The following is a 24617-nucleotide window of genomic DNA, read 5'->3' as shown; positions in this document are numbered from 1 at the left end:
TTACAACGTTGGCACTGCTTGTGCAATATCTGCAAGGCGGGCACAGTGCAATGACCCCTTGTTGTTCCCCGTTCAGTTCAGTCTTTTAGTAGCCTGATCGATAACGTGGGATTACACTCAACTAACAGAGTTAAACTTGCGCAGTCAGAATGTGTTCTGATTTTAGTCTGTTTCATTGACTGTTGTATCTGTTGCACAAAACAACATTATAATTTCTTTCCACAATCTTTCCATTCAAGGTGGTGCATGTTGATCAGTCAGGGACAGTCAATCCTAAGGTTAGAGTCTGAAATAGAGCAAAATCAACAAAAGGAAACCAATGTCAAAGGCCATGTGAAAGAGTTTTGGTGTGATGGGAAAGCAACAGGACTGTGTATTCAGTCTGAGGGGGAGAAGAAAAGGCTATGAAAACACAGGGCCATACAGTCACTGCAAAGTTTGTAAAGCATGTTTCATTCTTTCCCTTAAATCCTTTTTTTTTTTTTTTACTAAAACTGTACTTGTTATTATAAGTACCTCTTCAAACTGGTAACCTATAGACTAGTTCATACTGCCACATTTGGGGGTTAGTTGCCTGTAGGTTACTTCATTCTGCTACATTTGACAGTTGATTCATTTTCTGTACACCTGTCAGTAACCTGCAGTATCTTTGCCGTCGAAGATAAAATGGTGATGTATACATGAAACGTGGAGTCTGGGCTGCGTTCTGTCTGTGTAACTTTGACCCCGTGGTGCTAGAGTTTTACAGGTAAACATGTCGAGTTTGCCCAGAGAAACAGAGACACACACAGACACACACGGTTCATATATTAACAATTCTAGATTTACAATGAATGCTGTAGTTCATGTTTTGATGTGCTAATGCGGTCACAAGCTAAAATCACCATGTTAAAATCCAAAACGAGTGCAAGGGTGGATCGTGACAAGAAGAGTGGAGGAAGAACATGATCAGACAACTGAGATAGAATGAGACAATGGAGGCACAAAAAAAGCCTAAGGACCTATTAAGAAACATAACAAAAGAATGGCGGATAAAGTAAGAATAAAATGAGACAATGGGATATTACTGGAAAGATTACAAGAACCATAGCAGAATGAAGTGTTGAAACACAGAGGGAAGAAAGGGACATCTCTCCCCAGAGTTGCATCAGCTGAACAGGACAGAGAAGAAAGGTAGGGCGGATTTCAGTGAGTCAGCGAACAATTGGGCTGGACATCCTGCCAGTCACTCCCATGGAAAGGATTAGAGAGCCTCAGCATGTTGTGGATGCAGTCAAGTGCACTTTATAAAGTCAGTGAGCTAATTAAAGTTCTGATGGCATCCTACAGACTTCCTTTGTCCACAAAAATAACCAAAGAAAAAAATAAAATAAATAAATAACCAAAGAAAACCAACCTGGGCCCTAGCAAATTCTGATCTTGTACTACGATGCCCATGCAAATATAAATAGCTCCACCTGTATCGTGTCAATACAAACAGGATTATTGATGACTCAAGTGAGCACTTTCTATACTGTACTGCCTTGTCTGAGGAAAGAACTCAATGACAGCTTGGGCAAGTGATTGAACAGGGTTAACACGTAGCAAATCTCCCTTACCCACCGTAACAAGGCAGTAGGCCAAAAGACAGGATGACAGCACTGATACAAATTGGCTTTAATTGTGAAAAAAGAACATCCTTTTTTTTGACTAACTTTTTTCTGAGTAACATGTAAGACACACCTGCACCTGAATTTCATGTTGTGCTCAATTCTTGACATTCCAGTGACATGACAACATATGACAACATTCAAATATACAACAGGTTGTAGAAGACAAGGTAACTGTCAACGCTGAAGGAATCTATAATGTTATTGCAGAAGCACAAGCAGGAGAACTTTATTTATTGTCAAATATTGGCAGTTTTACACTAGTTTTTGTTAATTTCATTCACTTGAGTTTGTCATTAATACCACTGACATCATGACTCAAGTGTAAAGAAATATGGTAATACATTCCTTGTCACATTTATCTTGACACATTATCAAACATTTTATAAATATTGCAAGAGACATTATTGTCTGTCCTGGAAAACCAACCATAATCAATTCCTCCCCGAGTAAAATAGAGAAGAGGCCGCCCATTAGTTATTCATTGTTAAAACACATATTGGCATTGTCCTAGCCTAGGTGTACTTCCTGTTTATGTAAACGAGGCCTCTTTTCACAGTTCTCTTGCTCTATTTCTCCAACAATGTGCCTCTCAAAATAAATACAAACAGAACAAAACGTTCACAAAGTTCCTCCCTCCCACATAATCTCACCCATTGTACATTCAGATAACAGATGAGATGTCATTCATTATCAAAGAAGGAAAATTGATGTCACAAAGCGTATGATTCAGGGTCAAGGGTCAAAGGTCAACTCCTTAGGCAAGCATGCTTCAGCGAGCTGCTAGTACTAGTGTGAAACAACCCAAAGCTGACCCAGATGTCAAACCAGCCTTACTCTGTTGTCTGTACCAGAGGAGGGATATTGAAAGGCAGTAGTGAGATCATTAGAACCGACACAAACAAGCCCTGCCAGACACCGGAACAATAGTAAACATTAAAGACATTCTAAGTGCACAAAAAAAACTCCCAAGAAATATTGAATTGGCATTCACTGATTGATTGTACATAGCCTACCATAAAGGAATCATTATCGGAGTTCCATCAAATCACTTTCAGAAGAAATTCAACTGAAAGCTCAGACAATTAACATAGACATATGTTAGGGTGGTATGTCTTGCTTGGCTAGCTAGTTAGCTAGCAAGCTAACAAAAGCAGCATAACCAGCACACAATAAAAAAAAAAACATACATACAAAGCCAGTCTGGCAACTCTCTTTAACATGCAAATGGTTCGAAACACAACAAACAGCTACCAGTCAAGCCACCCCCCTTGATTTGCATTTTGCATTTGAACTTCAGACTTTGTGAGAAGGAAATCCCTCTATTTTCTTCCTGAGTTCAGGGAAGTGAAATAAGAGTAAGAAACAAGTAACTATGCAAACACAACATGCCCTAGGAATCACTAACAGCAAGCCATTGGCACTCACTGTGTTTGTGTGTGAGCCGTTAGCTATCCCAGAGTGACACTGATGCAATAATTATAGACTGTGGCACAGTGCAGACTGACGGTTGGCTTTGATGAGTGTCGGGTATAACTGAGAAAGTGTGGAAGAGGTGAACAGTAACTTATACAGTATGTGTTATCAAGGCTGTCGAGTGTATGTTTGTAGAGGCTTGAGACAGAAGTTACCTCCAACTGATGATCCCAAATCAACAAACCATAGTCAGATCCTCACCTATGAAGTAAACACAAACTCTCATATCCAATGTCCTCCCCAACTCATCTTAATACCACAACCCCTGGAATGTCGCAACGTAAATCCTCCCCTGTGTTAGGTGTGGCCTCTCCATATGTAATATCCTGTTTGTTTTATTAAATTGCACACCACCAATTATAACCCCACGTCCACGCCTAAACCCCTACCCTCACCTAGCCCAATCACACCACACCCTTTCTCCTTGACCCTCAAAATGACAACCTCCCTTTCAAATGCCCATCTCTACACTAACATCAACCTCACCAGGAAGCCACAATATTCTCATAACATGGAAAAAGATGGAACACTTTTTCTATGTCCAAAGAGTTCAAAGATCATAGAGGATTTCCTTCTCAGAGAGAAGCCTCCACTGGAAATGAACTGACATGCTTTCGGTTCAAGAGCTGTTGAGAATGGGAGTCATGGAGAGTTCAACCAACTTCACAAACTTTGTCAGACAGAGACAAAACAAACCTCACTTAAAAAGCCCTTTTAAACTAGTTTAGCTAGCTGACCGTTTCTGCATACAAAAACACTACTTAGACAATAACACATTGGCTACAGCTGAAACAGACTGGCACCCCAATACGACAACATTACCACATGATTTCAACATTTTCTCTGAATGATTACACAAATAGATCCATCTGTTTGTGCTTCCCGAAAAATGCTGGTGGGAACTGCTGAAACACAAAAACAAAAACTTTGGAAATCTTCAAAATGATCTTTTTGTCCTTTTGAAAGACCTATTTTCTTAAATAGAAACAATGTAAACAAACAGTCTACTGCGGATATGAGTTAAGACCAGTTGTTACCTCTGTCACTTTCTGAGTCCTTTCTTGTCTGAAGCCTTCTATGCCTCCTCTCTTTTTCACCTGGTTTCTTTCTTTCACTCTGGCCACTCTCGCTAACGAGGGGGCTGACAGGGAAGCAGCAAGAGACAAATAGGCCTCTCTCGAATTGGGGATAACAAATAGAGCCATTGATCTCTCCAGTATCTCCTTACTCCTTTCAGGTTCTCCCTCCCTCTCAGTGCTGCATTCATTCCATCTCTCCTTCCTCTCTATATATATCTCGCTCTGAATGTCTCTCTCTCTCCATCTCTCTCCCCTGCTTTGCTGCTTTGTTTTTGCCCCAGTCCCTCTGTATGACCCCCAAGAGCAAGTTCAGGCAGAGAAGGATGCCCTCATCACCCATCACTCCCCTGACACCCTTCCTCAGTGCTGGTTGGACCACAGTTCATCCTCCGATTCCTCCAGCTCGAAAGCTCCTTTTCCTGGTTGTGACCCTTCACCTCTGATCTCGGTGCGGCCCCCACCCCCGTTGACATCGGTCAGAGGGACGTAGGAGTAGTCTTCACGGCTGGGGTGGTGAGTTGCGGACCCCCGACACACCCGGATCAGGTGACCCACCACGCTGGCCAATAGCAACGAGGTCAACAGTGCAGTGACGATGAGCCAAGTCTGCCTGAGGAGAGATGGAGAGAGGGAGATGGAGAGGAGGAGTGAGAGAAAAAGATGAGGTGATGTTGGTTGAAATATAGCAAGAGAAGGGGTGGATTGAATGAGGCGAGGTGGATAGCCAGGTCTGCCTATAGAGAGAAAGAGCAATGGAGGAGGGTGGGAGGGGGAGTTTTGATAGGAGGATGAGATGGTAGGTGAAGGACAAGGAGAGGTGGGGTGGATAGAACTAATGAAATGATGAGAGGAAAGTGATGGAGGACAGGTAACAACAGGTTCCGAAAAGGACAATTGTAAGGACAGGGAATACCAACAGGGAGAGGAGAAGGAAGAGAAGACTGAAAAGGGGGAAAATTATGATGTGAAGAAGGAAGTTCACTCCACCACCCCTCCACCTTCTACCTTCCTCCTTCAGTGTCAAGAGACCTCCACAAAGCCCTAAGCTGAAACCATAGCAACGTGAAACAATCCCTCACTTGCATGTGAAAGGTAAAGGACGCTAACAAATGCAGATTTACCTCTCCAGACAAGACTGATATTTGTTTACAAGTATGGATGGCCAGTCTTACTTGTCTGGTTGTGGTTTTTTTTGTGTGTCCACGGCGATAATTGAACATCAAACATTGGACATGCTGTTCACAGTGTTTACACCGTCAAGCTGCGACAGTGAGATATAATTAAGTGATGATGCATTTCTCAATCATAGAGGAGCTGTGAAAAATAGCACGGGTGTGTTTCGCAAGCTGTTCATATGCATATATTTACTGGAGAGGGATTGAATGAGTAAGGAGGGGAGGGAGGGACTGAAGGAGCGATGGGAATGATAGAAAGAGGGAGGGAGGGAGGGGGTGGCTGCAATTGATTTGTGGAGGCTTTGGAGAGGGGAAAGAGGTCACTTGGTTTGACCTTTGACACTTACTCTGTGAGATAAGGCCTCAATTTGTGTGCTTCCTCCTCTGTCCATATTCGGAACATCTGATTGGCCAGACAATAGCCAGCTGTGGAAACACAACACAACCAACAGAGTAAACAACAATTACAGTAACCACTCTCCACTACCTTGCCTACAGCCGCATCCTCTTGTAGTGCCATTTCAATAAGTCGGATACGTGGCTGTTTAAGCTTTCTTAATTAAAAACACTGATTTAACACTCTTCACAATACTGAGCTGAGGCGAGCTGAGCTGAGCTGAGGCGAGCTAAGCAGAGCTGAGCTACTGTGCCTGGTTACACATCCACCATAGTTGCTGGAACTGGAAACGACAATGTGAAAAGAAAATATCCAAACCAGCGCAGTACAGTTCATGTAAGCATAACAGTGTGATAAAGGGTGTCATTGTCAGTTGCTCTAGATGAGAAGATGAGCTAAATAACTAAATTGTACATGTAATACTTGGGAGATGTTTTGTCCATCCTCCATACAGTATATTTGCAAGAAAGAAAGAAAAAGACTCTGGAACAACAAAGCCAGGCAATGTTCTTTCAACTCACCCCAATGCAAACACATTTACATCTGTTAAACACACATTAGGAACGCTGCCAACCAATGAAAAGGATCTGTTCATATGTAGACGAGCTGAGAGAGAGTGAGTGTTGGGGCTTACAACTGCCATCCAATTATGGCCTGACTGGGTCCCCCCCCCTGCCGCCTTTATTTTCCAGGGGTCTAATTTTAAACCCCAGCAGTATGCTGAGTATCAGGGTGGACGAGTGAGGGACAGTCGGCTCATTAGGAAGAAAGTCTAGTGGTAGATCCTAGACAAGAGGCACTAAACTGGGCTGCACTCCACGACTGAAGGAGGGTGTGAGTGTGTGTGTTCTTTAAGTGGACGGGGGTGTGAAGGACTGGAGGCAGAGAAACCCGCAGACAGACAGACAGACAGACAGACAGACTGACTGACTAACTGACTGCGTCTGTCTCTCTCTCTCTCTCTCTCTCTCTCTCTCTATTGTATTATCTCTCCTCTCCTTATTAAGTAACTTGTTGAAGAAGGTTTTGCCTCAGCCTCTCTCTGATTACACCTTGGGGACGAGTTTGTTTGAGTTTGTTGTCCCCCATGATGAAATTGGGTCTCTGTAACACGCGTCTGTCCATTTGTATGTCACACGCTTTATCTCAGACACCACTGGGACAATTCTGACGAAACTTGGGTGAATGATGAGTCTCAGACTGCACCTATTGACCAATTGACTGTTTTCAAATAATACTGTCAAATCCTTGGAAATTAACCAAATAAGCACTACAAGCTCGGTCACTTCTCAGCCTACTGATCTGTGGACTGCCTTCAAATAAACGCAAAGCTGTAAGAAGCAAGACTGATAATGAATCAAATAAGCACTACACGTTCCGGTAACTTTTCAGTCATATGTTTGAATTATTGTAACCAATTCACACGAGGAGGGGCACTACATCATGCGTGGGGGACGATATTTACTGTACACTGAGTGTGTTATGGTTTGGCATTGAGCTGATGTGAACATAGAGGCGGGTGGACAAACTCAAGTATAATGTGTATTTTAAAAGGGTGGAGAGAGGGAAGAGAGGGAGCAGGCTAGAAGCTAGCTGATATTAGTGCCCATGACATGTCTGGACAGGGTCTCCATCCTCCTCTGTGGTTGGTTAGGGTGGTTTCATACTGTAGATGTAAGTAGGGCCTTCTATGTGAACCAGACCAAAACAATGATTTGGCTTATGAAGAAGGCAAATAGAGACGGGTCGTAGAAACTACGTGGATGAGATTATTGGATCCCACTACAGACACAGGTGTGCTCACACACAACCCAGTTGCACATATTACATTTTTGGCAAACTGACCCAAGTACTCTCCTCTTAAGACCCTATCGCCACACAGGCACACAGGTACACACAAACATCCCCCTCTCCTAATCCTTTCCTGATTTGTTTATCACTCTGGAGTTTTAGGGGGAGGGAGGTGCACTTGACAACAAACTGCCACCCTCTAACATAGGCTTGGCAGTGCAAGCGAGCGAGGGCGCGAAAGAGACAGAGAGAGACGGGGGGGCGGGGAGACAGAGAGAGACGGGGGGGCGGGGAGACAGAGAGAGACGGGGGGGCGGGGAGATAGAGAGAGACGGGGGGGCGGGGAGACAGAGAGAGACGGGGGGGCGGGGAGATAGAGAGAGACGGGGGGGCGGGGAGACAGAGAGAGACGGGGGGGCGGGGAGATAGAGAGAGACGGGGGGGCGGGGAGATAGAGAGAGACGGGGGGGCGGGGAGATAGAGAGAGATGGGGGGTGGGGAGATAGAGAGAGAGAGAGAGAGAGAAAGCAAATAGAAAGAGAGAGCAATGAGTCACTGTAGAGAGTGGAAACCTTCCAATCCTTCTAGCAAACAACTGATCATCCAACATAAGAAACCCTACCACCCCAGTGGACACAGGGTAAATAATAGTGCAATACAAAACTACACAGAGTCCAGGTATTCATAGTGTCTCAAGAGTGCTGATTTAGGATACATTTTGCCTTTTAGACTATGATGAATGACACACACACACACACACACACACACACACACACACACACACAATAGTACATTAAGAGAGAGTTAAAAAAACAGAGGAAGGTAGAAGAGTCTGAATGTTACAATTAAAGCAACAAAGAAAAAAATAAGTTGAGACCAACTCAGAGATAGACCTGTCTGATTTGCATTACAATGAAAGTTGTAATGTTTTGATGTTGTTGTGATGTTGTTGTGATGTTTGTAGACTGTCACGCCAATTGAAAGATATATCAGTACTATGCCCACAGCACTAAGCACAAAAAAGAATAGCCCTGGCCTCGGTATATGAATCCAGTGGCAAACATCATGCAATATTCTAATAGGGTTTGTAAATGCTCTATGAATATCATATGCATACATCATAATGTTCCCCATTTCAAAATGTTATATTCTCCAAACTTCTATGGGCATTTCTTTTATTAAATCCCAGAAAATTAGGCATTAGATTCATCAAAAGTGTAACAGGTTGTGTACAAAACACTACTAACTTTGAATTTAGAGTACATGGGGGATTTAGAAATGGGAGCAGCAGACATCACATCCGCTTCTGCTCCCTATATTCTGGTGCTGGAACCAGGTGTTCTGGGTGTCGGTGTTATGGGACTGTAATTGTGTACCTCTGTGTATGGTGTCGTTCCTCTCCCCCTGGAACTGGGCCTGGCAGCTTCCTGTGACAGGGTCACATGGGCACTTGTCCTGGCACTGACACTCCTGCCTGCAGTTCAGCCCGTAGAACCCCAGGGGGCACTCTGAAGTGATGTCAACGAGAAAGAGTCAACAGGGTTAGATTTCACCTGAGATGTAAAGAAACTCCCTCTCAGACTTCACAGGGATTTGCACGTACACAGTCACTTAAATATACATCTACTTGTAAACATCATGGTAGCAGTGTGCTGGGGATTCTTTTCATTTAGGGACACTCTCCAAGTGCCTGTACCACATTCATTTAAAAGGGATGTGTGAACATTCAGATTACTTGAATAAACACACAGCATGTTGATCCACGGGGTATCTCAGGCCAGATAATACAATGAATTTATAATGTTATATGGACCATGTCCAACAAAACACTCCAGTATAATCCAACGGTTGTTTGACATGCTGTGTTACTGTTCCGTGTATTATGTCCTCATTTTACAGAGCAAGCGATCACACAAATTGACATATTTTTCTGTCCATAATACATGAGGATTACAACACTCTGCAGTGTTGAGATGATGTACTGCACATGAGTGAAAACACACAAAAAACAACAACAATGGCTTTGTTCAATCATGAAAGCAGAGGTCAACTCAGGATTTAGCAGTCTGCATTGAGAGGACAAGGATGCTTAGTACAATATTAGGGCTAATGTGTTCCAGCTGTTCATTCATAGATTCAGAGGGACTTGGCAGGTCCAATGACGCAGAGGAAGTGTACGAGTCTGAGCAACAGGGAAAGCTTTTGTTTGATGGCGGTGATCTTCCTGAGAGTGAGAATAAAGCAGACTTGCTTTTCATAACATGGGAAGCTCTCCAAGGTACCTTGCAAAGCTCCAGGGCCCATATTCACAAAGGGTCTTAGAGTAGGAGTGCTCAGGATCAGGTCCCCACCTTTGAATTATGGAATTAAAAAAAGAGCCATTAATTGCCCTTGAAAAGTTTTTCCAAAAAAAGGAGGGAGGAATGGAACCAGACATTAAAACATATTATATTTCCTATTTGACCAGAAAAAAAAAACGTATGGGTTATAATGGGGGGTTATAATGCGACACTGGAAATAAAAGGAACCACTACCATTTGCAGAATGGCTACAGTATAAGGAGTGCACTTTCAAGGAGTGCTGCAAAGTTTGAAAGAATCCCACGTCTGGTGGGATGAGTGCAAAACTGAAGTAAAAACAAACATTATCTTGGGCGGGTTGTCTTTTATTTTGTTATTTCTGATCCTTGTTTTATTTATTTATTCATCTTTTTGAGTCCAACAATATTTGTGTTGCCATTGCATCTGGTGTGTCAAGTTGCATGTGTTTGTTGTTGTAGTATGCATTTATGTGTATGTGATATGCATTTTAAAAGAATAATTAAAAATATGTAAAAGTAATGAGACATGTTCAGAATGACTGAAATTAAAGGAACATTCACATTTGTTTCTCCAAATCTCTATTTGTTAGGTAAATGTAGAAGGGTATAGACACTTTTTTGGTTAACTTATCGGCTCCAATGGAAGTCAGCAGGGCAGCCGCGCAACCGGGAACAAAGGCTCTAAAGGAAATTGCGGCCATCAGATCTTTTTCAGTAATGTTATATTCCATTTCTTTGGTCGTGAGCGACAGGCGAAGAAGTGAGGAGAAAACGCGGAAGTCGAGAAGTATCGATGTGTGGTGATGTGACCAAGTTAAGACCAGTAATGGTGGTTTCAAACAACTTGACGGTGACGGGAGTTTCAAACCATATTGAAACTGTTGGCTTGGCCATGGAGTCCTTCCTGTAGATGTTTGTTTAGGACTAGCAGCATGGACACCAACCCTTAGTCCTCCTGCGGACACACCTGTGGAGGACGATATAAAAAGCCTGGACTGACCACTCTCAGACATCAGCCTCACTGCCAAAGAGCCTCTTCATAGCATCTCTACAACCATCTAGAGCCATCTACCTCCACTACCAACGTCAAGTAGCCATCCAGATGTACTTAACCTAACTCTACATGATGAAGATGGACCACAGCCCCTCTCTCACCCTCCTCCTGCTGCTCCTGCTGGGCCTCTCCCAGGCCAACCCTCTCCTGGAGGAGGGAAGTGGAGAAGACAACCATATGGATAGACGACCCTGAGGCTGGACACATCGACATCAGCACCGGAATTCTGGCCACTAACAACGGCTCCAGTGTGCTGCTGCTGGAGGGAGACCTGGTAGCACAAAAGACAAGAAGCGCTATGGCCTGCTGGAACAGTAGCTGCCTGTGGAAGAAAGCTAGGAACGGTCACGTTGTAGTGCCTTTCACAATGAGCAGGGAATTCTCTCAGCGCGAGAGTCAGATGATCAACTGCGCCATGAAGTCCTTCCATGGCAGAACCTGCATTCGCTTTGTTCGCCGCACAAATGAGCATGACTTCATCAGCGTTGAGATTTTGGGAGGCTGCTTCTCAGATCTCGGGAGAGTCTGAGGCCAGCAGGTTCTCTCCATCAAGAGGGACGGCTGCCTTCACCACAGTATCATTCAGCACGAGATCAACCACGCTCTGGGCTTCCAGCACGAGCAGACCAGGAGCGACCGTGACCAGCATGTCAGGATCAACTGGGAGTACATCACCCCCAGCATGGTCTTTAACTTCCAGAAACAACAGACCAACAACCTGAACACTCCCGATGACTACTCCTCAATCATGCACTACGGAAAAACAGCCTTCTCTATGTAGTGGGGAAAGGATACCATCACCCCGATCCCTGACCCCAACGTGAATATCAGCCAGAGGAACGACATGTCCAGAATGGACATCATGAGGATCAACAGACTCTACGGCTGTTGAGAGAAACAGGCAGTCAGAGGACAAGGTTCTGGAGAACCTGAATATCAAGTCTAGCATGTGTAGTATGTCTGCAGTAGTCTGATAGACACAACAGTGAAGTTAATGTTTCGGTTTAATTTTTTGTGATAAAAATCTCCAAATGATCGGTATGTGGTAGAACTTGCTTGTAATCCATATAATCATTTAGTTTGTGGTGTCATTGTAATCACATGGGATTTTGATTTGAAACACAAAAATAAAGATGGTAAAAAAAAATGAATTATGTCCCATCTGTCCATACGATATATATATCATTATGATTTAAAAGGCAAAAGTAGTCCTCGATCAACACTCCTCGTCTGAGATGATTTGTGAATATGGTCCCAGGTGAAAGTTGCCCTTAGGAAACAGATCTAGGACCAGCATCACCTTTTCTAATCCTGAACTTATCCATTCGCAAGGGAAATGACAAAATTGACCTTAGATTATTGTCTATGGGCAACTTTGTACAGTTCTTCACTCGCCATGGAAGCAGGGTGGCGGAAGTGACAACATTGGAAAGATAAATTATGGGACAGAATATGATTGGGGAATTTCTTCTGGTTGTTTTAGGAACACACAACTCAGGGTTACACACTAATACCCTGCACCACGAACCACACGCACACACGCACGCACAAATGCACACACCTTGTTCACAGGAGTCACCAAGGAAACCAGCGGGGCAGTTGCAGCGGCCGTGGATGGGGTCACACAAGCCCTCGTTGGCACAGGTGCACGTCTGATTGCAGCCGTCGCCGTAGAAACCAGAGGCACACACTTCAAAAGGTGACAGAAACAACAAACACTTGTAAGCTACTGTACTGTGTCATTCCAAGGGCTTGGAGAAATTCTTGGCCACCTAAAACATGTCATTATATTATTATTATTATTATTATTATTATTATTATTATTATTATTGAGCTAGTAACCACCTGAGGGAGAGTAAGATAGTAGCTTGTCCTTCTTGCCAGACATTAACCAGGTGAACCATTTCCTCCTTCAAATCAGGCCTCTCTAGGCAGGCACTCCTGTAGTGTTCTCTGTAGTTTTCTGTGTATTGTTTTTTTTTTCTTTTCTGTTTTTAATGCACTCAGCTGTATGCGCTTTCAGATTGTACAAATGGAAGGCTCTTTACAAATAACATTTATTATTATGACTATAACAGTGTCACAGGGTTGAGAGAGGTGAGCGAAGCCATGCAAAGTTTAACATGTGATTGAGATGTGATTGCCCTTGGTAGTTGCCCTGGAATGCGTCAAATCGTATGACCTTCGAACTCTTAGGACTATGACTGTATTTGGCCGGGCTCTACGGTGCACGTTCTCCACGCCAGATGACAGAGTTGTGTGTGTCTAACGAAGCGAGAGTGGCTAATTACCGTGGCTGCAGTTCTGCCCTCTCCAGCCTGCATCACACACACAGCCGTCTGCGCCACAGAATAGAGAGAATGAGGGGGAGGGGAGAGAGAGAGAGAGAGAGAAAAGGGAGAATATAAGGACAATGAGATAAATAGAAGAAAAATAGTGGAGAGGGAGGAGAGGAGAAACACAATGATGAAAAACATTTTCCAAACTATACAATAGCTTTAATGTTCCACAAGGGCATCCGGTCCTACACAACCATGTACATTACATCTCTTGACGAATAATGTTAACAATCATTGTGACCTTATACTGAAATAGTTCAGTCAGGACACTTACGTCATTTTAATTTAAGTTTACTGAAAATAGTAATACATTAGGTTTGGGGTAATTGGATGGCTTCGCTCTGATATCTCCCCGCCTGAACTTAAACAACATAAAACACAAAATTATAAGGCGGGGAGCCCATAAACCTTTCAACCCGCCCCGTAGGTAGGTAAACACAGAGCGAACTTGCAGGTGGAAGCTGTGGCGGTGGGTAGGACGACCCAAAATGTAACTCACATATCCAGTGGCGATTTCCACAAGACAACAACACTCACACTGCGTACAGACTCCGTGGGCACCGCAGGCAGGTGGTCGGCACAACAGTGTGTCGCAGCCCGCGCCGCTCCAGCCCTCCTGGCACTGGCATTGCCCGTCCACACAGGCTCCATGCCCGCTGCAGTCCTCCGGCTGGCACAGGGGCAGGTGGACACACAGGACGGTGGAGACCTGGCGTGGGCAGCGCCACATGGGTGAGGAACTGGGCAGAGGGGGGGACAGAGAGGAGGAGGAGGAGGAGAGGTGAAAAGGAAAAAAGAGGAAAAGGAAGGACAGGGAAAGAAGAGAAGAGAAGTGGGTCGGGAGAAGAATATAGGGAAGAGAAAGAGAGGAGAATATGAAGAAAAAAAGAAGAAAGAGGGGGGGAGAGAGGGGAAAGGAAGAAGACAAGTTGGGGAGAGAGGAGGGGATAAGAGGAGCATAGTGAGGGAAAGGGAATGAGGAGGAGTGAGGGGGAGAATTTAAATCATGAATATTATTAATATCAATCTTTCAAATTGCAGCTGAACAAGTCATGGAGCCATTATCTTTGCTCTGATTGGCTCACCAGTGGTCAGAAGGGTAACTGGCCAATGAGCCGTTGACAACGTAGGTGGAGGATCCGCCCCCATCCAGGTTGATGGCATTGATGACACCCTGAGCTTTCAAGAAGTCGGCCACCTCCCAAAGATTCATTCTGTACACACAGACACAGGGACAGAGAGAGAGAGAGAGAGAGAGAGAGAGAGAGAGAGAGAGAGAGAGAGAGAGAGAGAGAGAGAGAGAGAGAGAGAGAGAGAGAGAGAGAGAGAAAGAGAGAGAGAATAGTACCATAACATAAGACAAGGTAGTACACAGTCCGATAAGACAGGATAGGCTGAATCTCAAGTCTTTCCTTGATTCCTCAAATCCTCTCTCCTTGCCTCCTTCTCAAAATACTTGAGATGTTTTGAGGTTCCTCTCCTCTGAGGAGGCAAGGAGAGAGGATGCAAGGAATAAAGGAATTGACATTCATCCTGAGACTGCAAGAGGGACTTATTGACTTCATATGTTGTGATATTGAGTGTAGATACAGAGGCCATGGACATGTAAATACATGTCACCTACATTGTCTTGTCTTGGTTTCTAAAGCCAGATCTTTAACACAAACACATTAATCTCTTAGTCCATTAGGTAATTTGTTCATTGCTTTGGGAAAGCCAGATCAATAGAATTGACCAGAGGGTTGAACATTATTTCTTGCTAAAATGGCAGTCTTTCTCTCTGCCTCACTGACCTCCATCAATTTTACGACCTCCCGTCTTTTTCCCCCTCCCTTATTTCCATCACTCTCTTTCCATTATTACTCACTCCAATCTTAGCCAATCTTCTCCCTATGCTCCAATTACACCTTTCCATTGTCTCCCACTCTCTCTTTTCCCTCACCCCTTCCTACATTATCCCCTCATTCCACTTCTCCTCCACTCAAACCCCCTCTGCTCCCTCTCTCCTAATTAAATCTCCCATCCACCCTCTACGACCCTCCCTTTCCACCCCGTTTCTCACTCTCCTCACTCTTACCCCAGCCTCTCCTTTAATCAGACCTTCCATCCCTCCTACACCCTTTCTCCCTCTTCCAACTCTTCTTCCTCTCCTCCTGATTTACCCTCTGTGCTCCGTCTGTCCGTCTATGTGGAAGAGGATCAGTTTTCCCTCCTCATCGTGACCCACAGCCGTCCTGGCCGACACCACTTCCACAAATTGGCGGAATGTCCCTGCCAAGTAACATATAAAAATAGATTCAAATTTCATGACAAACTAGTGTTTTGTTTAGGGTTAGACATAAAAACAAAAGTGCACTTATTTGTAATGTTTTTATTGATTGGGTATGACGACATTTTGTTTATGTTCGCAGTGGCCACGTGATATAGATCATGTGAAGACAAAGACAAACTGTCCACATCTCGTGGACAGAGTAAAAACATAGAACACAATGCTATTATAGGATTGAGTTACCCCTAAGAGCTGATGTAAGAGGCCAGTTCTGCTTTTGACTTCCTAATATGATGGGTTGAGGTTGGATAAGCTGATTCTAGATCTGCGCTTAATGGAAACTGCTACCTTGAGTAAGATGAATAGGTGTAACTTCATAATGAAGCACTACAGCCAAGCATCATTCTTCTAGCTCATCATTCAAGATCTAGGCACAGTTTCCTGAAAGCTTTGTAGCTAATGGGTAATTAACATCTCTAGATAACCCAGCCGCTAAAGATTTAGAAGTACAACATTTATAATTCTGTCAATTCTTGAGCGACTAAACAAAATGTGTTAAAACTAAGCACTTCGCTGTTATAAAAGTGGTGTGTGTCTGAGTCGTCAAAAGAAATAAAGTACTGCGTTCGCTACAAAGCTTTCTGGAAACTTGGCTCTGTAGTCTTCTTCGGGAGACTTTATACATCTCAAATTCATATGTATTTGTCTAGCCCTTTTTACAAAGTGTCTGACTATAGACGGAGATAGGAAACTGGGAAATGTTCGACATTTCCACGAAGAATAATCTCAGGATCAACCAATGTGGAGTGCTACGCAAAATTCGACAAAAAATCGAAAAGGGAAGTTCCAAGTTTCTGAGGAACTCCTGCACGCACCATTGTTTCTGAAAAACTAACATCTTTTGGTCTATATGGCCTAGAGTGGACTTAAGATGATCTTAGTGATACACAGCTACCGTGAAACTCACCCCGGTACCAGTGTGGTTGTATTATGTAGACCTCCCTCTATCTTACCTGTCTCCTGTATCAGTGTGGTTGTATAATGTAGACCTCCCTGTCTTACCAGTCTCCTGTGTCAATGTGGCTGTATTATGTAGACCTCCCTGTCTTACCAGTCTCCTGTGTCAATGTGGTTGTATTATGTAGACCTCCCTCTATCTTACCTGTCTCCTGTACCAGTGTGGTTGTATTATGTAGACCTCCCTATCTTACCAGTCTCCTGTGTCAGTGTGGTTGTATTATGTAGACCTCCCTGTCTTACCAGTCTCCTGTGTCAGTGTGGTTGTATTATGTAGACCTCCCTGTCTTACCAGTCTCCTGTGTCAGTGTGGTTGTATAATGTAGACCTCCCTGTCTTACCAGTCTCCTGTGTCAGTGTGGTTGTATTATGTAGACTTCCCTGTCTTACCTGTCTCCTGTGTCTTGTCACACTCCGCCTCTATGCTCTGGTTGATATAGACCTGGCCGTTGCGCAGCAGCCAAACCACACCACTGATCAACTGGACAAAAGGGTTGGCCTTGTCCAGCACGTCTTCCTCAGAGAGATAACTAAAGAGAGAAAGAGAGAGCGGGAGGGAAAGGGAAAGAGAGAGAGAGAGAGAGAGAGAGAGAGAGAGAGAGAGAGAGAAGGGGGCAGAAAGAAAGGGAGTGAGAGGGAGCAAAAAAGGAAGGAAAAAGGAGAGATATAGTGTGGGATTTGAACGCCAATCAGCATCTAGTAAAGGTTCTTTATCATTATCAAAACAACTATTGGAACACCGAGAAATACCCATGTTGACACATCTTTTCCCTTTTTTTTTACGTTCCCCAACTCAGCTTGAGGCAGCCAAAGCACTGTGTATTCCAAATCTCTGAGCACTGTGCACCCCCCCCCCCTCCAGGCATAAATACCTGGCCAGGTATAATTATTACGGCTGCAAGTCATTTCAGTTGAATTAGTTGAGTGTTGACAAGCCCAAATGTTCCTAGAGAGGGGCCTTGGCACCCTGCTGAAAGAAAAAAAACTTAAAAAACTTAAAAAAAATAAACACTGGCCACAGTGAATGTTTCAATGATTCCACCCAAACATGATTACATCAGCCCCTCTTCACAACAACCTAGCAGCCGTCTGTTCCAGGTGGCTGGTTTTATCAGTTTATGGCCCTCCTCGCTACTGTTTTCTTTTTTTTATATCTCACTGTTCTTGTTTTTCCATCGAAACGTGCGGGAACGTAAACACTCTTATCTTGTAACATCAGAACATTCCAAGGTTGGGCCATAACTCCACACGGGAGTGACTGACAGGTCAACACCACACTCTCCTCCGAGGAACAGGGAGTACTGTAACTAGTCTAATTGGTTCTTTTTCAAGAGGGGGTAGTTTTTGCATTACCCAATAGTGGAACGTGGAGCGTGTGTGTATTGTTTTTGTTAGGTGTCTTATTTGGGGCATAGGGGAGGTGTGGCCTGTGCACCTTCATTAAAGTTTAATACATTGAGAAACAAAGAGGCATTACGGTTAGGGAAAGAGGGCGTGTGATAGGTTAGAGAGAGTAATGATCAAAGAAGAATGGGTTAGGGTACAAAAAGCCTTAAGAATGTGACCTTTTATTATTTCCCGCTTGGTGTTGCTTACGTCAAGTACAAGCACAACTTCAGTAAGCCCAAATGATGGCACAAGAAACAGGAAAAAAATAAGGCCTCATTCAATCAATATGCTGTACTAACCTAAGGACAGGGCATCAACAGAAAGGCTACCTGGACGAGGTGGCGGACCTGTCACTCTGGTGTCAGGAGAACAGTCTCATCCTGAATGTCTCCAAGACAAAAGAGCTGATTGTGGACTTCGGGAGAGCACAACAACTAAGGGCCTACACACCACTGGACATCGGAGGGACTGCTGTGGACAGGGTGAGCAGTTTTAAGTACCTGGGAGTCCACATCTCAGAAGACCTGACCTGGACTACCCACATCAGTTCTCTGGTGGGAAAGGCAAGGCAGCGCCTGTTCCATCTCAGGCAACTGAGGAAATTCAGAGTCTCCCGGAGGATCCTTCAGTCCTTCTACTCTGGAGCTGTGGAGAGCATCCTGGCTGGCAACATCACCGTCTGGTACGGTAACAGCACGGCCCAGGACAGGCGAGCTCTGCAAAGGGTGGTACGCCTGGCAGAAAAGACCATGGGAGCTCCAACCCCCCCTCTCCATGTCCTGTACACCAGGAGGTGTAGGACCAGAGCCTACAGGATTATGAAGGACCCTCACCACCCGAAACATGGACTGTTCCAGCCGCTGCGGTCAGGAAAACGCCTCCGCTGTCATGCAGCAAAAACAGAGAGGCTAAGACTGAGTTTCTTCCCCCAAGCCATCAGAATCGTCAACGATGACCCCACCAGTGCCCCCCTCAAGTCACTCACACATGCACTGTCATCTTAACACATATGCACACACATAATCATCCATCTGCTATTTATATTGCTTACTTATATACTTACTGGTTATACTGTTCATATTGTTTATACTGTTTATACTGTCCATACTGTATATTTTTTAGTACTTCTATTTTTATTTTATTGTATTTTAAAACTTATTGTGTTGTTGCACTACTCTGTGGCACTGTCACTTTTGCATTTCACTGTATACTTGTATGCACGTGACAAATAAAGAAATCTTGAATCTTTAATCAACATCCAATGACAATGTTTGCGTGAACATCAGCTTATGGGTTGTGTCAGTACCAATACAGTAAACAATCTGTGTGAACCTGCAGTTTAATTTACCTTTACATAAAATGTAATTGGGGGTCTGTCTGAGACAAACAAAGCATAGAGAGGGGGGGGGGGGGGGGAGGGAGAGAGAGAGAAGAAGAGATAGATCAAGCAGAGAAAGAGAAAGAACAAGAATAAATACTAAGAGTAGACACCAAATGCCATGCCCCTTACCCAAACACCAGCGTTCCGTCCCTCCTGATGCCAAACTGGGCGTTCTGCACCCCTTCGCTGTCCCTCACCAGCACCCCGTTGCTCACCACGTTCCCCAAACACTCCCCGCCCTTGGTCCCAAAGAACCCCCCGTTCTGGGCGTAGAGACACCTCCCTGCCCTGGCCGTCTCCTCCACCCCCACTCTCAGGTTCTCCCCGCAGCCGCCCGGACCCCCGGGCTCCAGCACCGACAGAGTCCTCAGGGGGTCGTGGACCACCGTCATGTGACCTGGGACAGGGAAGGAAATCAGTCGTTTTAAATATAGTTGAGACAAGGGTTTTTCCTGGCCACATGCTCTAACCAGGAAAAACGCCAAGCTCTAGATACATCAACAGAACAGCATCGATTGCTATCAGATTTCTAGGGAATTTAAAAGATGGCATTATGCCATTGTTGGGTCAATTTTCATGGGTAATTTCAGGGCAAACTTGCTACACTGACCTGTGACTGAGCGGGATGTGGCAGGGACATTGGAGATAAAGATTTTGGACTCGGCAACGGACACTCCTGTGTGGTTGCTGGCCGGCCAAGTCTCGTGTGTGACGTTGCCATGGACGATGGGCTGGCAGTCACGGATGTGACGGTGGGAGTGTGAGGGGCCATGGCCGTGGGCGTACGGTGACAGGAAGTCATCGTCCAGAGAGGATCTGTGAAGAAATAACATCAATCATTGATTATCTACGCCTAAACATTACTTTACAATACAGTTAACAACTGTTGTTATGCAGCATACCTTGCATCCTTCCACAAACTGTAACAAACTACATTTACCAATCAAGTGAGGATATGTTGCCAGAAATATATTTGGAAAGATACTTTATTGTCCTCAGAGAGGAAAATAAGGTTCACAGCCCATTGTTACGTAAAGACAAATCCACAATGTAACATCACAACACAACAAAATAACAAAACAAAAAAAAACATAAAGCATATGATGGTGAAACAGCAAGTCAGCGTGGCTCAAATCAGGTGGCGTGGTGAAGGTCACTGGGAACATATGGATTTGTAATAAAGTTATTATCTTACCACAAGGTGAGAACGGCACTAAGAGCATTAGCCTATTACAGAGGTTCCCAAATGACCAGCCTAACACATCCCTCAAACAGCTGTCAGTGGCCTCTATTAGCCTACCTTGCAATGTATAATTCATATGAAAACCCACTCACACAAACTGCATTAAAAAATTAAGAACTGAAGTAAAGATGTTTACTTTTCTTTCCAATACTCTTAGTCTTCTGCCTAGGCTACATTAAATATGTTAAATTCCAAAACAGTGTCATCAGTAGGTCAATGTGTCAAGTGGTTGTGTAACGTCATGTAGACCTAACTTAATGTGTTTTCCAGAAGGAGACTGTAAACAGTCTGCCCTAGAAGCTCTATGAGGCCTGAATAGGGACCACTATTTTGCAATTGTTACATAATTCCAGAGCCTTGGTGTCATATGACCACCACTTAAAGAATTCCCTAAAAACACACCACAGAGTTAGTTAATGTGAGACCTTCAATGCGTGTTATGTAGGCCTACGCCGTCAAAACAGAACATTTGATAGCTAATAACATTCAATAGCATGAGAGAAATGCAGATTGTAGATTGAGGGTAAAGAGTGGCAACAAAAACTGGCCATAAACTGACCAATGCTCATACACTTAGAATTTTAGGTTTATGAATCACTGCACAATGCAACACTTCCATCTAGTGGTCAAGACATGCCACTGCTGCAACCTTTCTGTTCATATTGTAAATATGTCCTCAGAATAAACAAAAATTACAATTAAAGCCGCTATAAGTGATTTTTTTTATGGAATGTTACTTGAAAGACAGACCTGTCTCATAGGAATCCAATGCTATTTGCATGCAGAAATCCCTTGCTTAAGATATAGGCAATTCCACAGTAACATAATGATGCTGGGTCTCGATTTTTCTCTTTCAAACATATGCCAAACAAAAACCTTTGATAGCGAAGTTTAATAAACTATACTAAACTCTAGGCTGGGTTCTCATGAATAGTGGGATTTGATAATGCAATTCAGCACTACCTTGTTAAAAAATCCTGGGGAGAACCCTGCAAGGACTACTTCTAACAATTCTAACTGATAAGTGTGAATGATCATAAACTGTTTAATATCTGCTGCAAATTCAAATTTCTCTACAGAAAAAGTTGGGTGTTAGCTATCATACCATATCTTGAGTTTGAAAATATCTCTTTTGGTTGTTGAGCTACAGTAAGTGAAGTGGATTTACATCCGGTAACAGAATGATGGTAACAGAATGATTGCATGGGTCCCTAACAGAAATGCATAATTTCTTAATGGGTTCTCCCACAGGGACAGCTGAAGAACCCTTTTAGGTTCTGTACAACCTGTATAATAAGTGAATGTAACCAATTACATTTCGGTAATGTTTGGTAATTTTTGGTAATAATTTTGTCATTTTGTTACCGATTTGGTAACAGAATTACCAGTTGTAATTACTTATTAATTCATAAACTGAATCGATATCATTAGAAAACACTACAAGTATTTTGTAGGTCTACGTATACTTTTTTTTTTAAACTTTCATTATCCTCGCTCCTCATGAGGCAGAGAAAAATGAAAATATCTTACACTTATGTGGTTTATTGGTAACAGAATGACCTGGAGAATGGGCAATGATTCTTAAACTTACTGAAGCCAAACCATTTCATTAAAACAAAATATAAAAGTGTTGATATTAGTTGACAGGGGTCTATGCATGAAGATTAAAGAGGTTTGATGTTTATCTAAACACCTTTAAAGATTTTTCTGGTAGACGCTTTCGCTTTTCCATATGTTTGACCAGACGTCAAAGCCTTTGCTTTTCCCTATTCTTATAATAGTTGAAAAAAGTATTTCTCACTTCATTTCCAAAAATATAGACTCTTAGGTTTCTTTTGACACTCGATTTGGTATGCTCTGATGAATTTCACATTTTGGTCCTCATGGGTCCTTTTACACAGAACTGCCCTTACTGACTACTGCTGATAAGACACACAAAAATACTTCCAATTTCAGGTTAATATACTAAAGATGCCTTGACATATTTTTTACAATAAATTATATAAAACAGCAACAATTACTTTAGAGGGAAAAGAAAGCAGGATATGAGAAGTCAACACGTTGTCTGTTGCTGGCAAAGTAAACACATTCAATGTATGTTTCAAACCCCTGTGGAGTTACCTGGGATAATTCTACACACAGAGGGGTCAATGGTGGCATGACTGGTGATGGGACCTATCAACTGACTGTCTGAGAAAAGTACGTTCTCACGTCACACACACTGATAGGCAAGTTGTAAGGGACAAAGCTAGGCCTTTAACGTTTTAGCTACAATAACTGGCTTAGGGCTGCCATGGATGCATTTTCATTCTTAGTTTACTATAATTAACTCAATACAGCATTACATGTGCTTCCATGACTCTCTTATATGCCCTTAGCCCTGATATGCCCTAGAGAAAATTGCATATAATAGGCCAGGCAACGATCTTACTAGTGAGTCACCAATGACCAATGGAGCTAATATTCTACCATGACTCACCAATCTAGAGATCCCCACCCTAGAAGTTGTACAAGCATGTTTTGTTGACCGCCTCTCCAAATAGATATGGGAAAATGTTAAATGTTGTGATATTTCCTCTTTACGCACACAATACTTTCACACAACGTGTGTGTAGAAAAAAACGGAATATATCACACGCACAATGTTGCCATTTTCCGAGGAGGTGGTCAATAAAATGTGTTTATAAAAGTTTGTAAAAAAAAATGTTTTTCAATTTTAAATATCTTCAACAATCTACAACAATATGGAGTTGAGGATGCTAGCAGTCCAAAAAGGTCTCTAGAGCTAATATGCCCTGAGCCAAAAACTGTGATAAAGATTCAGTTTTGGTTTGGAGTTTTGTTTCTTCATACTATGTAATGTATTTTTGGTTATTCTGGAGGTTGCCCTGTCCAAAGGTATTAGTCACTGAAGTTGAGTGTCTAATGTCCCATTATACTGTGCAATCGCACTTGAGTATGTCCACTAGATGGTGCTGTCCACAACCTCAAGCAGCAGCTTCATGTTACTTGTCAGCCATAGAGAACTCATATTCCATACTGGCCGATACAATCTTCTGAAGGAGGGGTTTGGAGGGTTCATGCGTGACTTTTGACCATTATTTTAATAATGATCAGGTAGGACTTTGGTCCAAGCCGGATTTGGGGTTTGAATTCTATTAAATATTATGTGAATCCCACAAATTTGGTTTCTTATTATTATATCTTATTTCCCAGGGATGAAACTATATTTGTACAAAATAATAATGCAGGAATATTTATCGTATCTGTTTCTAACTACAGAAACCATTTCAGAACAATCTGAGGTGATGGGCGCCATGGCTTGTTGATTTGACATGGAATGCTATTAAATGTTAACGGAAACATATTCGTTTAAATTCATGGAAGCCATTTTTTAGAAAAGTAAAGGCTGTGCAGTGTGCAACCTTTTCAGTGTGTCTCTGGTTTGGATGAAGTTGATTTTAGATCATCATTCTTTAATGAAAACAACATTAAAAAAAAAAAAAAAAAAAAAACAGAAAGGTTGTGCAATATCGTACAAGTTTTTTCCATCAAAATGAGCTCAATCTTTTGAAGAGCCGAATGTCTGACGAAAATGAAACTAACTTTACCACGGTACACCACCATGGCACCAACTAACTTTGTGGGCTAACTTTATATTTGTAACTCCTTTAGTTGATCATTTGTATGGTGACAATTTGGTGTTCAAAGACGGTGACAACATCTCTAGAGAGAGGATCTGACAGTACAGACGAGGGGTATGCAATAACAACGCTGGAGCTAGCGAGGGCTTGCTAATAATTAATATTTGGTTATGTATGTACAGCCAGTTAACGTAGCTAAGACTAAGTATTAAGAGGCCTCTTACCCAAAGTTTTGGCTCGACAGCCCAGTGCAAAGCCATAGCAGGAGCCACGCACAATGCAATTTCACGGAATGTATTGCCATAAGATAAAATTAGCACTTAAGTGGAAAGTGTGTGCCTGCCACACTCTCGTTTATGACTGCCATCATTTGCTAGCTAGCTGTGGGTTAGGC

At 43.1% G+C, this 24617-nt stretch overlaps 1 protein-coding gene and 1 pseudogene across 2 annotated transcripts; one reads left to right on the top strand and one right to left on the bottom strand.

The window, feature by feature from the left end:
* Positions 1-1639: 1639 nt before the first annotated feature.
* On the bottom strand, positions 1640-24617 carry nagpa (N-acetylglucosamine-1-phosphodiester alpha-N-acetylglucosaminidase). The gene is made up of 12 exons (XM_083678731.1): positions 24448-24617; positions 19947-20152; positions 19466-19733; positions 16957-17096; positions 15443-15551; positions 14366-14494; positions 13818-14020; positions 13233-13280; positions 12503-12631; positions 8944-9075; positions 5727-5805; positions 1640-4814 (listed from the first exon to the last, which is right to left on the bottom strand). The coding sequence occupies exons 1-12, from the start codon at positions 24525-24527 to the stop codon at positions 4565-4567; spliced, it is 1773 nt and encodes a 590-aa protein (XP_083534857.1). The 5' UTR covers positions 24528-24617; the 3' UTR covers positions 1640-4564.
* On the top strand, positions 11014-11833 carry LOC310810675 (high choriolytic enzyme 1-like; annotated as a pseudogene). Its single transcript has one exon. The product of its transcript is annotated as a high choriolytic enzyme 1-like (transcript).

The sequence above is a fragment of the Argentina silus genome (genome assembly GCF_951799395.1).
Source record: "Argentina silus genome assembly, chromosome: 10".
NCBI lineage: Eukaryota > Metazoa > Chordata > Actinopteri > Argentiniformes > Argentinidae > Argentina > Argentina silus.
The sequence above is the reverse complement of the archived record's forward strand: the minus strand, read 5'-3'. Positions and strand labels throughout refer to the sequence as shown.

Bases quoted from the DNA above. Each gene is read 5' to 3' on its own strand.
- nagpa (XM_083678731.1), bottom strand. From the start codon at position 24,527: ATGGCAATACATTCCGTGAAATTGCATTGTGCGTGGCTCCTGCTATGG. The intron at 9,076-12,502 runs GTGTGTGCATTT...ACATCACTTCAG, and splicing joins TGGTGACTCCTGTGAACAAG to AGTGCCCCCTGGGGTTCTAC. The intron at 4,815-5,726 runs GTAAGTGTCAAA...ATCTCTCCTCAG, and splicing joins TTGAGGCCTTATCTCACAGA to GCAGACTTGGCTCATCGTCA.